Genomic DNA, 13,073 nt, shown 5'->3' with positions numbered 1-13,073 from the left:
TCCAAAGAGATCGATTAAACTATCAATTCGACAGTTATAGATAAGTGAAGATCGGTCCAGTTTCAGTAATATGTAATATCAATGTAAGTTATTAATACATGTCATTATCGAGCCCAAACATTCACCCTTGTGTCGGTGTGGTAGAGGCGCAGTGGGAGTGGTGGTATATAATCTGACTACTGGTACACTCCACACACAACCAGTCTTCGCCGTCGAACGGAGACACACAGCAACATGAAGCTTCTGGTGAGTTTTAAGTGAAAAAATAATAATAAGTAGCCATCTAGAAAATAAGTGCAGTGCCAGTGATGTGACAAAGGAAAAATAAGTGTGGATTTACTCTAGAGCGCGGGAAACTTAAACGTCAAGAGGATTTGAATATAGAAGTGTTTATAATTTAAGTATATTAGTTTTTAAAATATTCCTTTTTCAAAAGTTTTTTGTTTTAAATTTAATATCCAGTGTTTTATGAAATAAGTTCGGTAATGCGTTTACGAATCTTACGTAAAATCTTCTTTAAAATCCTCTTGATAATTTAGAAATAGAAATACTCTTTATTTGCTTTACTAATCAAGTACATTTCGTATTGTTACTTACATTAGATCTTTAAAGTAAAGTTTTAAATTATATGTATGAAGGAGGTAACAAAAATACCTAAACTTTTTAAATAAGTCCCTAACTTAATTATGGTATTAATGAAACTATTAGTAGCAAAAATGACCTACTTGCTTAACTTTCTTTCAAATCGATAATTTTACATCTTTATTCCAGAGCTGTTAAAAGATCTCAGAAAAAGATAAAAACATAGTATTTACGCTACAAAATACATAAAAACCTTTCACAGTAACAAAAATATTTTTCTCAAAAAGCTTCAAACTTCCTTAAACAAATATTTTCACATCCTTATTCGCTCAACATTACCCGCCATAACAACTTCATGTTATTTATAGGCACAGGCAGCAAACCATACATCCATCATGTGGACAGGTTCCGTCATTTTCTCACTACAAGCTTTCTTCCGAGAAAGCGACGAAAATGGTTCCGTAACTCGGACATAACTATTAATTAGTTACACTCACAAATCATAATACCTACTTACTTATTATTACGTGCTTACGGCTATTAATATTTTAGGTATTAGTACGTCTTATAACGACGATAGTAACAAAAATAAACTTTTTCATCTAAATAAAATACTATGAAATTTCCCACGTAATAGGCTCATACTCTATTTACTCATCAGTCAAAGGGTGACCGTGTTATGTAAATATTATTTCAGTGTACGAGTACGAATGTGATAATAAATAAAACTGATTTTCGAAGATGAACTTTCCACTTATGCCATACTTACACATTATCGATACAGGCTTCGATAAATCAGTAATATGTAATGAATCATAATTAAGGCTATTTAATTTTAAATAATTCATAGTTGTTATTTAATATGCAATAAATAAATAAATAAATACTTAAATAGATTTACCTTTTTAAGAGGGTCGAGAAAAGCTCCCTTTTGTGTATACATAAACAAACAGCCTATATACGTTTTCTCTTATCCTTCATTCAATTCCCTTCATTTGGCGTCCCATTCATTATACAAACTTGAATTCGTTCTAGGTAAGCAGAGGGTGAAGTTCCAAAGACGGATGTAATGAACCAAATAGTGAAATACCATCAGTCTATCACCCACAATAATAATGTCACAATCCCTCTGTGGATTTTACGACATGCTCGGGAAGACAAGCAGCTGAACGTGTTCTATCTTTTTTATTCCCAGCTCAGCATTTATTATGTACTTAGTAAAAATTCGGCAACGATAACTTCCAATAACTTTTCGGGCTGCAAATATATTGCATGTAAAATAATTGCTACCTTAGCAATAGGGATCGGACCAATTAATTTTAATGCCATTTGCGGCAAATCTACGATAAGTTAGGTAGCCTAAAGTTGTCTGTAACCAGGCCAAAAACTATATAAAAAACAATAAGTCGGGTAAAAAAATAAATAATAAGAAGACCGCATAACAAATACTCAGTTAAAGTTGTCTCCACGCAACAACTGTCCAATGTCGCTCAGAATGTCGCTCTGTATCAGTGAAAGTGCTATGCTGGGAGAATTTAAATGTATCCAGTTTATATCAGCGTGGATATTACATTACCCTGTATTATATCTTGCGCCAACTTCCTCATTGGACTAGTAATAAAATCCCTTGCACATTTATAACATCTATTAATTAGCCATGACGAGGTATAAAATAAAACCAGCTGTAAACTGTGACGCCATTCGCATCGCATCTCTTTCAATTCGTATAATTAGGAGAATAAATTAACATTTACAGGCAGTCGCTTCTGTAAAAAACCAGACCTGTCAAATCTTCAGGTTAAGTAAGCGGACTCTGTAAAAAACGGGATAATGCTAAGGAGATGATGAGGAGAATAAATTAAAGTGACATAATTAGCAGGGTAATGTGAAGTTTTTGGTGTTTATGTTATGCGAGATAGGATATAGGTAATTATGTCGTTTATGTAGAACATTGAGTTTGAATAATATTATTATGTAAGTATGTCATTTCCATATCTCGGGCCTATGGAGTCCCGGGCATTTGGAATGCGTGTGTGGGGCCGAATCCAACACGTAGAAGCCCCTTAAGACAATTTAATCTAAATGTGGTGTGCGATAATCTATGATTTATCATTAACAGTGTCTAATTCTCAGATTTGCACTAGGTTCTTAGTTACCTATTATTTTATGTAGCCAAGGTACAGGAGCGCCTTTTTGTGTACATCATAAAACCAAGATAACTGTTTAAGTGAGAAAAGATGTGTTTCTTCTCACAATAAAACAATGTAATTGTTTATAATTATAATCTCAGATTCACCCTAAGATGTTGATACTGATAGACAAATGAATAGGTGTAAGTGTTTACAATAGTCATAGTTCTCATGCCACAAAACACTATGACACAAAAACCCAATCTTTGAAAATCAATTTATAAAATTCACATTTCAAATTATCTCATCGAGAATTTGAGAACACAATTTACATTAATTTTAGGAAATTAATTAATGTAAATAAACTTTACATTAAAAAATCGATGTGTCACCGACTGCGCACACAGCATCTAATTGACACTCATAGGCTTGGCATACATAATGTATTTAGTGATATATCTTCAAATATTGATCAGTTGTAGAGCAGATATGATGCGTAACTGATTGCGCAACGGATTATGCCACGCGCTGGTAAGCGTTTACGTACTGTATCTAGTGTTAGGTAAATGTAATGTAATGGTTAATGAGCTAGGAAATCGTAATGATTGGGAGCATAAAGTGGATCTGGATAATGATTATTGAGTAATTTGAATTAATCAACGGTGCGCTTCTTTTATGTCATCTGCTTAAACAAGTTACTACGAGATTACGTTTCCATTGTTAATGTACTCGATACTATAGTTATTTATTATATTTGCTCACTTAGAGTGTCACCAAACTTTGAAACGCACTTTATTTACATGTTTCATTTACTTAAACATTTTCAACACTTACCAAACCTGCAGTGTTGTGGTTTCGGTTCGTTACTTCCATCTGCTTCATTACGCTTTTCTGTAAAAGAAAAAAGTAATAAATAAGCGTTCAGAAGAAACTATCAGTTAAAATGTATGCCATCATTTCGCGTAGATAAGTAAAATGTGATTTGAATTTCGAACGGTCATTGATCTAAAATGGTACGCGCGCCAAATTTAAAAATGGAGGAAGAGTTGTAAGTAAAAATATGTAAAGAGGATTTTTTACGTAATTTTATTCACATGCTATGCATTCTTGGAACATTTGCATAATGTTATTTTTTTGTCTATTTTACATAGTCTTCTGTGGAACGACATAATTTGAATAAATCTACAATTAGATTCCTTTCCTATTTTGAATCGAATAAAATACTTTTAAATATTAACCATTTTGCATATCTAAATTGCTCAAGTCATATGTTGTAAAAATAATATCACAATAAAAATATAAACAAATACAACTTTCACTGCTGCATTTAAACGGTTGTTCTAATTAACAATGGCCATTTAAGCCTACGAAGCGAGCAATGTAACTCTAATTGAGACTGACGAAACTGGGTTAATTACTCTATGGTTTGCTGGCGGTAAAAAAAATTGCATATATGTACGATATTGTCTATTCACTGCAGGCCGATTGTCTTAAAATAATTACCTCATATTTGTGCAATTCCGTTTTGGACGGAAACAATTTGGTTTAATACGATTCATTCTGGGTAATTTAAGTTAAATAAATGGGTATTTAAAAAAAATATCGTATACCATATTTATGAGCCTATTTATTCCCCTTTTCGGGTTTTGTGTGCAGCATAAATACTTTTGTAACAAATTTAGTATTTATAAGACATGGCAGAAAAAATAAATATCAAAACAAAACATTATTCGCTGCTATAGCTGGCTGGTTAGATCTTTACATTGTGTAACCAGCAGATCGACTCAGTTCGAATCGAATGGCATTTACATTTCAATTCTTTCAAAAGGTAATGTTAAAAGTGTTGTGTCGGCCCCATATCTTAGATATCATCAGTAATTTGAGAGCAATACTGAATGTAACACTATTACAGACACTTTAAAGTTACGAAATATTTATTAATCTCAGGACCGATATTAAATCGATTGTAAAACAACAGTACAGGTTTTAAAAAGTGAATGTTTGGGTTTCATCATAGGATTAATTTCGTCATATTTTTTGTTTTTATTTACACCTACGTATTAATTATAACTTCATATCCATAATCCAGTCTACTATAGGTATACAGTCAGTTTTTATATTTAAGTGTAAAGAGGCCCTAATAGTTTTTAATTCGATTATTCATTTATAATAATTAAAAAGTTCGATATTATTTCATGTTTTGTCTCAAAACATATTTTGTTGACGTGACTATTAAGTTCGAAACTCAAATAACATTTCACCTATCTAGGCGAAATTATGGCATACATGTTTGTTGTTTTGTCGCAAATGATATTAACCACTTGGCTGTAGAAATGCGGAGCTCTGAAAGCTCTTACCTGGTACAAAAATACAAAAGACCTGCGGGTGTCCAGTTCGATCTAAATATCGATATCGCAACAGTCAAAGTATCAATATTGAGATTCAGTCCAAAGATTCAATACATCAACGTAGACAGAATGTTTCTAAAATCGTGTTCAGATGTCATCTGCAGTAGTTCGTTATGCAATATTGAGATTGTTTGTCTTCTCGTAACTACAATTATCTTTTACGGAAACAAATGTCTAGGAAAAGATATGGCATGCTGTTAAATGGAGCAGAGTTACGAATGCGTTCGATAAATACAAGCTTTGCAACAAGTTTACGGACTATAAGTCCAGTAGCGTAGTCCGGGTGACTGACATGGCAGTGTCACGGAGAGCTGTCAACCACTGAATTCGACTTTATGAGTTTGAATTCATGTTCGGATCATAAATAATTGATATCCCGTGAATTTGTGCCTGGTTAATGGCAATAGGTTCGCTCTTTACATGGGACTTGAACATAGCTGGCGAGGAGTGGGTCTCTGCCTACCCTTTAAGGAATATAGGCGTGATGCTATGTTGGAGCTTTCCACTTAATACAGGGAAAATTTAATGGTCTCGATTATCATATCACAGTACTTGTAATTTTAATGAACAATAATCACGATAAGCGCAAGAAACTTTTACTTTCAGAAGCGAGCAATAAAATCCACATTAACATAAACACCAGTTCACTGCATAATAGTGCAATACAATAGTTTACGTCTATCAAAGATGACTAATTGCATGGAAGTAACGATAAAAACTGTGGTAACTATTCACAATGGCAATGAGCCGATAACTCAGTTATTAACTCAGACAATGCGAATGTAAGAAAAGCAAAAGCTTTTTCGTTTACTCGCCAATTAAGTGAGGCTCGGGACTAGAAAGCGAAGTAACTTTGTTGAGATCGTGACCACCTGTCTACAATCAAGGCTATATTTTACTCTTAAGAGCTTGTTAAAGTTTTATAAAACATACATGTCGGTCAACATTACGCAAGATATCAATGCGTATTTATAAACATAAATTAATATTTTTACGATGACTAATAGTAGTTCTCTGTTGTCCGCAGGTTGTTATAGTAGCCACATTGGCCGTGGTGGCCTTTGCCAGCGAGGAGAAAGGCACACCGAAGAAAGCGGCAGTCGAAGACAGTAAGAAACAGGACAAGCGTGGCATCCATGATTTCGGACACTACGGCGGCGGCTATGGAGGCGGCGATGAGGGCCACAGCTTCGGCGGCCACGAGGAGATCAGCCTCGGCGGTCACGAGGGCGGCGGCTACGGCGGTCACGAGGGCCTGAGCCTCGGCGGCCACGGCGGCGGCGACGGCGGCTACGGTGGCGGCAGCGAGTGGAAGCCCATCTCCAGCGGCGGTGGTGACTCGTACGGACACGGACACCACGAGCACCACGAGCACGTCAAACATGTCGAGGTCATCAAGAAGATCCCCGTCCCCTACACCGTTGAGAAGCATGTGCCCTACACCGTCGAAAAGAAAGTGCCCTATGAAGTCAAGGTGCCCTACCCTCAGCCCTACACTGTGGAGAAGAAGGTTCCCGTCACTGTCAAGGAGTACGTCAAGTACCCCGTCTACGTGCCCGAGCCCTACACCGTCGAGAAGAAGGTGCCTTATGAAGTGAAGGTCCCAGTCGACAAGCCCTACGAAGTCAAGGTCAAAGTGCCCACTCCTTACACCGTCGAGAAGAAGGTACCCTATGAAGTCAAGGTGCCCTACCCTCAGCCCTACACCGTCGAGAAGAAGGTCCCAGTCCCCGTCAAGTACGAAGTTAAAGTGCCCCAGCCCTACGAGGTCATCAAGAAGGTGCCTTATGAAGTGAAGGTCCCCGTCGACAAACCTTACCACGTGTACGTGCCCAAACCCTACCCAGTGCCCGTCGAGAAGCCCTACCCCGTGACTGTGCACAAGCCCGTGCCCTATGAGGTCAAGGTCCCCGTTGACAAACCTTACAAGGTCGAGGTAGAGAAGCCTTACCCTGTGCACATTAAAGTGCCAGTGCCCAAGCCCTATGATGTGTACAAGAAGGTGCCTTACACCGTCGAGAAGAAAGTGCCTTATGAAGTGAAGGTCCCCATCGACAAGCCTTACCCCGTGTACAAGGAAGTGCCGGTGCCCCTAGTCAAGGAGGTGCCGTACCCCGTCAAGGTGCACGTGCCCTACTACATCAAGAAGGAGGAGGAGCACCACCACCACGGCTGGCACTGAGCTGTCTCAGTCGAGGTCTCACCCCAGTACCTTATAGGTTAAGTTCAAAATGTGATCAATTAGTATTTTAGTGTATATATATTGCAAAATTGTTTTCGGTACTGCTCACGTTTGAAGGTTGTGACGAAGGGTCCGCTGGCAAAGTAAGATGGCTTTATAGAAACCTCCGCATAGCATTGTCCACAATGCGCGGTCAGACCAGTTGTGTATATAATAGTGATCTGTTATTACTTGTTTAGCTTATTATGCTTTGTTATAACTATGTAACTTGTCAAAGTATACGAATACTTTGAGTTGAGGCTGATTTTAATAAAATGTGTGAAATGTTCATTCTGTTTCATTCTTGATCACCGACGAATCAAACTGACAATCAAAAAACGAAAGTACATTTTGTTGGCCATAATAGTAGGAGCTGAAGTAATGACAATGTGAGATGAACAATGGAAAATAAAAAGTAATCAAAGGCTATTAGAGAACTTTCACGAAATGATGATCATCAGAGCAAAACAAATAGACAGTTGGCAGACTGTAATCAAATTTGGGGAGCATGTGGTTATATCAGCCATGCAGCGTATCCAATTTAGGAGTCACGTTAAATTTTGAGAAAAACTAAAAGCGAAAGGAGCGACTTTAATCACAGCTGATATTAAAGCCATAGAAAGACAATAGGATTTGAAAGTTAAAAGATAAAAGCATACGCATGTACTGGATCAATGTAAAGGTCGACTAATGAAAGAAACACGAAACAGTGTCCGTCACAATCGCCAATCACTCGTATTTCGCGGCGTAGTTTAAGTTGAAATGGTGCCCAATAATTGGTGCCCAATTAGTGCCGCCTAGTGTCTATCACATTTGCTTCCAACGTATTTTTAGAAATAACGAATCAAAAGCAGCACTTATTGAGCACCATTTCAACTTAAAATACGCCAACAAAATACGAGTGTCCGGCGATTCTGACACCACGAAAAATAGCAAGGCAGTTTTACATAACCAATACTCCAGTAGATATAAGTACATGAGACAAATGTTAGAACAATCAAATGTAGATTACACAGTAGTTAAAGTATAAGTTAGTAACTTTAAATAATACAATGACATACAAACATATAGTCACAAGCATTATTTCTCTTGGATTACGCAAATCTAATAATTTCTAAGACATTTCAAAACAACTTACAGTTAATTCTAATACTTTATGACTTTAGATAATTCATAGGCATAGCCTTTGTTACGCATGTTTTAAATAACGTTTTGTTAAGTTTAATTATAATATTTTAGATGAGTAAATAGTGATTTAAAATTGCATGAGTATTGCGATCATCTATTATATAACCATAGACAACTTTTAAGTAAGGTGCTTAAAATCCCAGAATGAAAAGCATCATGGACACTAAGTTTTCCTTTCGTCTCGGTCTAAGAAATAAGTGATTATTAGACTATTAAATTATAACGCTCGACCTGGATCCAAAGCAAATCGTAGATAGCCTGTGAAATTACGCAGACTTCGGAATTTTGATACTTTTGATATTGCGTATATTATACCATTGCGTAACGTTGATTGCTCTTTGCGCTTAGACGTAATTGGTGCATTACATGATCAGATATGATGGATGTGGGTTTCTACTCCGGTGACCAAGGACGGTGTAGAAATAAGGGCAGTGCGTGGACTGGATGGTCCAAGGCTCCTGGTGAAACAACGGAGACAGTCGCAGAACAATGGGGTTTAAACCGGATGTGTAATTAAGGAAGACCTTAGCCCAGAATGTGTGCGTGATTAGAAATGTGACGAGAGTACCTCGTAATGAAAATAACTATCTGGTGGTTTTGTCCATTCTATTTGAGATCACAGCCAAGAATGTGTGTATATTCTGAGAGTAGTGTTGAAGATAACGAAGCAGATAACGTACTTTATTTATTAAGACTTATTAGACTTTGAACGGTTACGTGTTTACAATCTAAATTGGTACTTACATGCATTCGAGTTGTAATTTTATGATCAGATAGCCATACAAGTAGTATTAGTGTTAGTGACACTGTAACAAATACTGAGGGGGCTGATTCAGACCATGGTTCTGAGTTGATATCAAGTGGAATTTCCGGTCGGAAAATTCTAGATTCTTTTTATTTTCAGTTTTCAGTTTTTCATACTTTTGCGACGGAAAATTCTACTTGATATCAACTCAGCATCATGGTCTGAATCATCCCTCAAAGTTTTCGTTACAATGTCACTAAAACACCCTGATATGGTAATATTGTGGTCATGCTCGTTTTTAGTCGTTTTGGGAACGTTTAATTTTCAGTTGTCTGTTTAGGTGATTAAAGCCTTTATAAAATTGTAAAGTTTTATTTATAAAAAAGCACCGAAGTATATCATAATATAGGTATAATATTACTTATGTGTACACATGTCCAAGTTTTTTAAAAAACATTCAAAAAATTAATGTTAGAAGGGTTCAGTCTCCGAATTCACAAATCAAAGAAATATCTTAACATTGCTTAAAATGGAAAATAATTGTCACCAAAAACTTGCAACGACTCACTTTTGGGGACACTGCAGCCTTAATTAGACAACTTTTGAATTTTTCCTTTTCCACTGTGCCTCTGACCTAATCAGCATAATTAATTTAAATGAGCGTTGCAATATGTCGATTGACAGCACTACTTATGTCGAAAGTACTTAACAGGTATATAGAAAAATGCGTATTGCCCATTAAAATACTAGTTTGTAGTTTGTACATACTTATACATACCAGACTACGATATATGAGTTACCTTTTTGGCGCAATAAATTGCTATTACTTCCTTTATTTTCATGTCAATCTGTTTTCATAGTAACTTTTTTCTAGCATTCGTTACCAGCCATGTAGGTCAAGGGTCAAGGGGTAGGTCAAGAGAGTGCAATCCCGACTCCAGATCGCAAATTCGAGATCCCACGGGATTAAAAATATCAATCCCGCGAGATTCCGAAATTTTCGTGATAAAGTCTAGTTCATAAAAAAATGTAAAGTTACGATAGCTAAAAACAACTGAACTTGCTAGGTGAGGTTAATTAAAACAAAATATTTTTTGCAAAAAAACAAAAATGTTTATTCTTGAATACTAATAATGAAATAATTATGTTTTCTTTGGAAATCAGCATAACCAAAACAAAAAGTATGACTCAAGGAGATTCGTCCAATCCCGTCAATCTCGAATGGGATGTCGTCATATTTTCATTCCAGACTGGAATGGAAAAAATCAAAGGCCAATTCCTTGACTTTCCTATAAAACACGACGTTAACCTTTTCTTTAATCTGGACCTGCTACACCGACAAGAGCGTGACTCTTAAATTGATGATGATGATGACTAAAGATTGTCACATAAACTGTCTGGTGAGAGCATAAGTTTCTCGAATATAGATTTGTCAATACAGCTTGCAAGGAAATTGGTGAATAACACGGCAAAGTTCAAAAGTATTGGCAAACACAATTACAGTGTATGTACACACGGTCATAATTCAGCGGAATGCAAGTCATACCTGCGCGGGCGTCGGTGTAATCGATGTGTATTGACATACAAACTCCATTCTATGCTTACTGTATTAGGGGTTACGACATAGAGGCGGTTCATCAATTACTGCACGACTCATGAGCAAGATAAAATATGTTTGAGGTAAGCTAGGAGCTTTACATACATAACATAATATAAACAGCCTATATACGTCCCACTGCTGGGAACAGGCCTCCCCTCAATCAACCGGAGGGGGTATGGAGCATACTCCACCACGCTGCTGCAATACGGGTTGGTGGAGGTGTTTTTACGGCTAATAGCCGGGACCAACGGCTTAACGTGCCCTCCGAAGCACGGAATCATCTTACTTTTTCGGACAATCAGGTGATTCAAGTCTGAAAAGTCCTTACCAAACAAAGGACAGTCTCACAAAGTGATTTCGACAATGTCCCCATCGGGAATCGAACCCGGACCTCCAGATCGTGAGCCTAACGCTCTAACCAATAGACCACGGAGGCTGCTAGGAGGTTAGGAGCTTTGATGAAGTTGTATAGGGCAGTAGTACTATGGCCATATTTGACTAGGACAACATTGGGCTTCTTCTATCGTGTGGGTTATCAGGTGAATTACCAAGCTCATCAACCTTGCTGTCAGGGTCTATTATTGAGCCGCCAAAACCATTGGGCTGATCAAATAATATAATCCATGTTTTGGAGTTCTGGCTACTATGATTATTAGAGAATGGACCTAATTGAGTCTTTTGTAAACATTTCCTTTTATTTTGGTGCAATAAAGTATAGCAGCAATCCCACTCCTATTCACAAATAATTATGAGTACAAATCGTAATAGTTTAACGATAGGTTCTCCATCAAACGATTATACTGTAACTAACTTAACATGTTTTTTTTTTCTATCACGTCCATACATATATTCACGCCTGTAATCTCTAATGGGGTGGGCAGAAGCAAAGACAAATTGCAGCCACAGCCAACTTGTTGATACGAAGTCCTAAGATGGATCGATGGACATTATGGTGACAAGAGATCAGCCGATGGTGACAATTGTCCCCCATGTTAGAAAGGACACAATCCATCTGTCGGATTTTACGACAGGCCTGGGAAGACGAACAGGTGTTCTATGTTCAAATATTAACTCTACAGTGTGAGAAGCCGCAGTAGTTTTAGGCGGATGAGACTTATGTACGATTCAATGTGTAACTATGTTACCTACTGAATAAATATATTATTGAATTTGAATTTGACTCGTGTTTACTAGCAATATTCTAGCACGAGGTAAAACATTAGTCAAACCGTTTGCCATCAAAATTACTTGACAGCCGCTTCAGGCTCTGCAGACAGTAGTTCTTACGATAATGTGATACGGTTTACATTGGCGGTGAATGATAGTGGTATAAATGATAGGAAGTATGCCAACAGGTTAGTCGGATCGGGCTACGATCAACAGGCGGCCGCACACGGTGCGACCGAATTAGGTAAGCTTAGATTAGCATAGCAGTAAAATATTAGTATTGTACCCAGAATTGTATTACTAAGATTATAGGTGTCAAAGGCGAATCTACAAAGTAAGTCACGTCAATAATTAGTAAAATTTAAAAAAGTAAAGAAGAAAGTAAGTACTACAAAGAGATTTTTTTAAGTAATATTAGTAAGTACTCAATATTCTAGATAGATGGCGCGGTCCCCATTTGTCCGGGCAAGTATTTAATGCCATTAGCGGAAAACCTACAATAAGTCATGTCAAAAAAAAAATAATTTTTGAATCCACGGCTCGCGCTCTAAACGACGACTTTATGAGTTTGAATTCATGTTTGGATCATAGATATAATGGATATCATGGTATTCAGGATTTGTGCCCGGTTGATGGCACTACACGGGTCTTAAGCATGCATAGCTGGCAAGGAGTGGGTGTGTATAGATCATCTACCTTTGTTTACCCCTTCGGGGATACAGGTTCGTAAACGAAACATGCATTTTTATGCAAAGTTAGTGGTTTTTTATGTAAGTCGGCTAGTGCACAGCCGGCCATTTTGATATTAACCAAGACTGCGCGGGTGCGCGGGAGTGGAGTAAACTGCTTCCACGTGTTACGTCAGCGTTGTGCAACGATAACGGGGAGATTGGGGAGGGATTAAGTAATTACTTTTACTAATTACCGTTTACCTTGTAAGGTTTTATGTCGGAATTACGTAGAGTTATTTTTATGTGACTTCTAGGAGCTGACTGGATATGTAAAGTGTAAGTAATTAAGACGTGTTTACGTG

General features: G+C 37.2%; 1 protein-coding gene across 1 annotated transcript; it reads left to right on the top strand.

Moving 5' to 3' along the window:
- Nucleotides 1–205: 205 nt before the first annotated feature.
- On the top strand, nucleotides 206–7,629 carry LOC126377373 (uncharacterized). The gene is made up of 2 exons (XM_050025100.1): nucleotides 206–246; nucleotides 6,147–7,629. The coding sequence occupies exons 1-2, from the start codon at nucleotides 235–237 to the stop codon at nucleotides 7,299–7,301; spliced, it is 1,167 nt and encodes a 388-aa protein (XP_049881057.1). The 5' UTR covers nucleotides 206–234; the 3' UTR covers nucleotides 7,302–7,629.
- Nucleotides 7,630–13,073: the final 5,444 nt, after the last annotated feature.

This window comes from Pectinophora gossypiella, chromosome 23, assembly GCF_024362695.1.
Source record: "Pectinophora gossypiella chromosome 23, ilPecGoss1.1, whole genome shotgun sequence".
NCBI classification, from domain to species: domain Eukaryota; kingdom Metazoa; phylum Arthropoda; class Insecta; order Lepidoptera; family Gelechiidae; genus Pectinophora; species Pectinophora gossypiella.
This window is presented reverse-complemented; position numbering and strand designations above follow the sequence as displayed.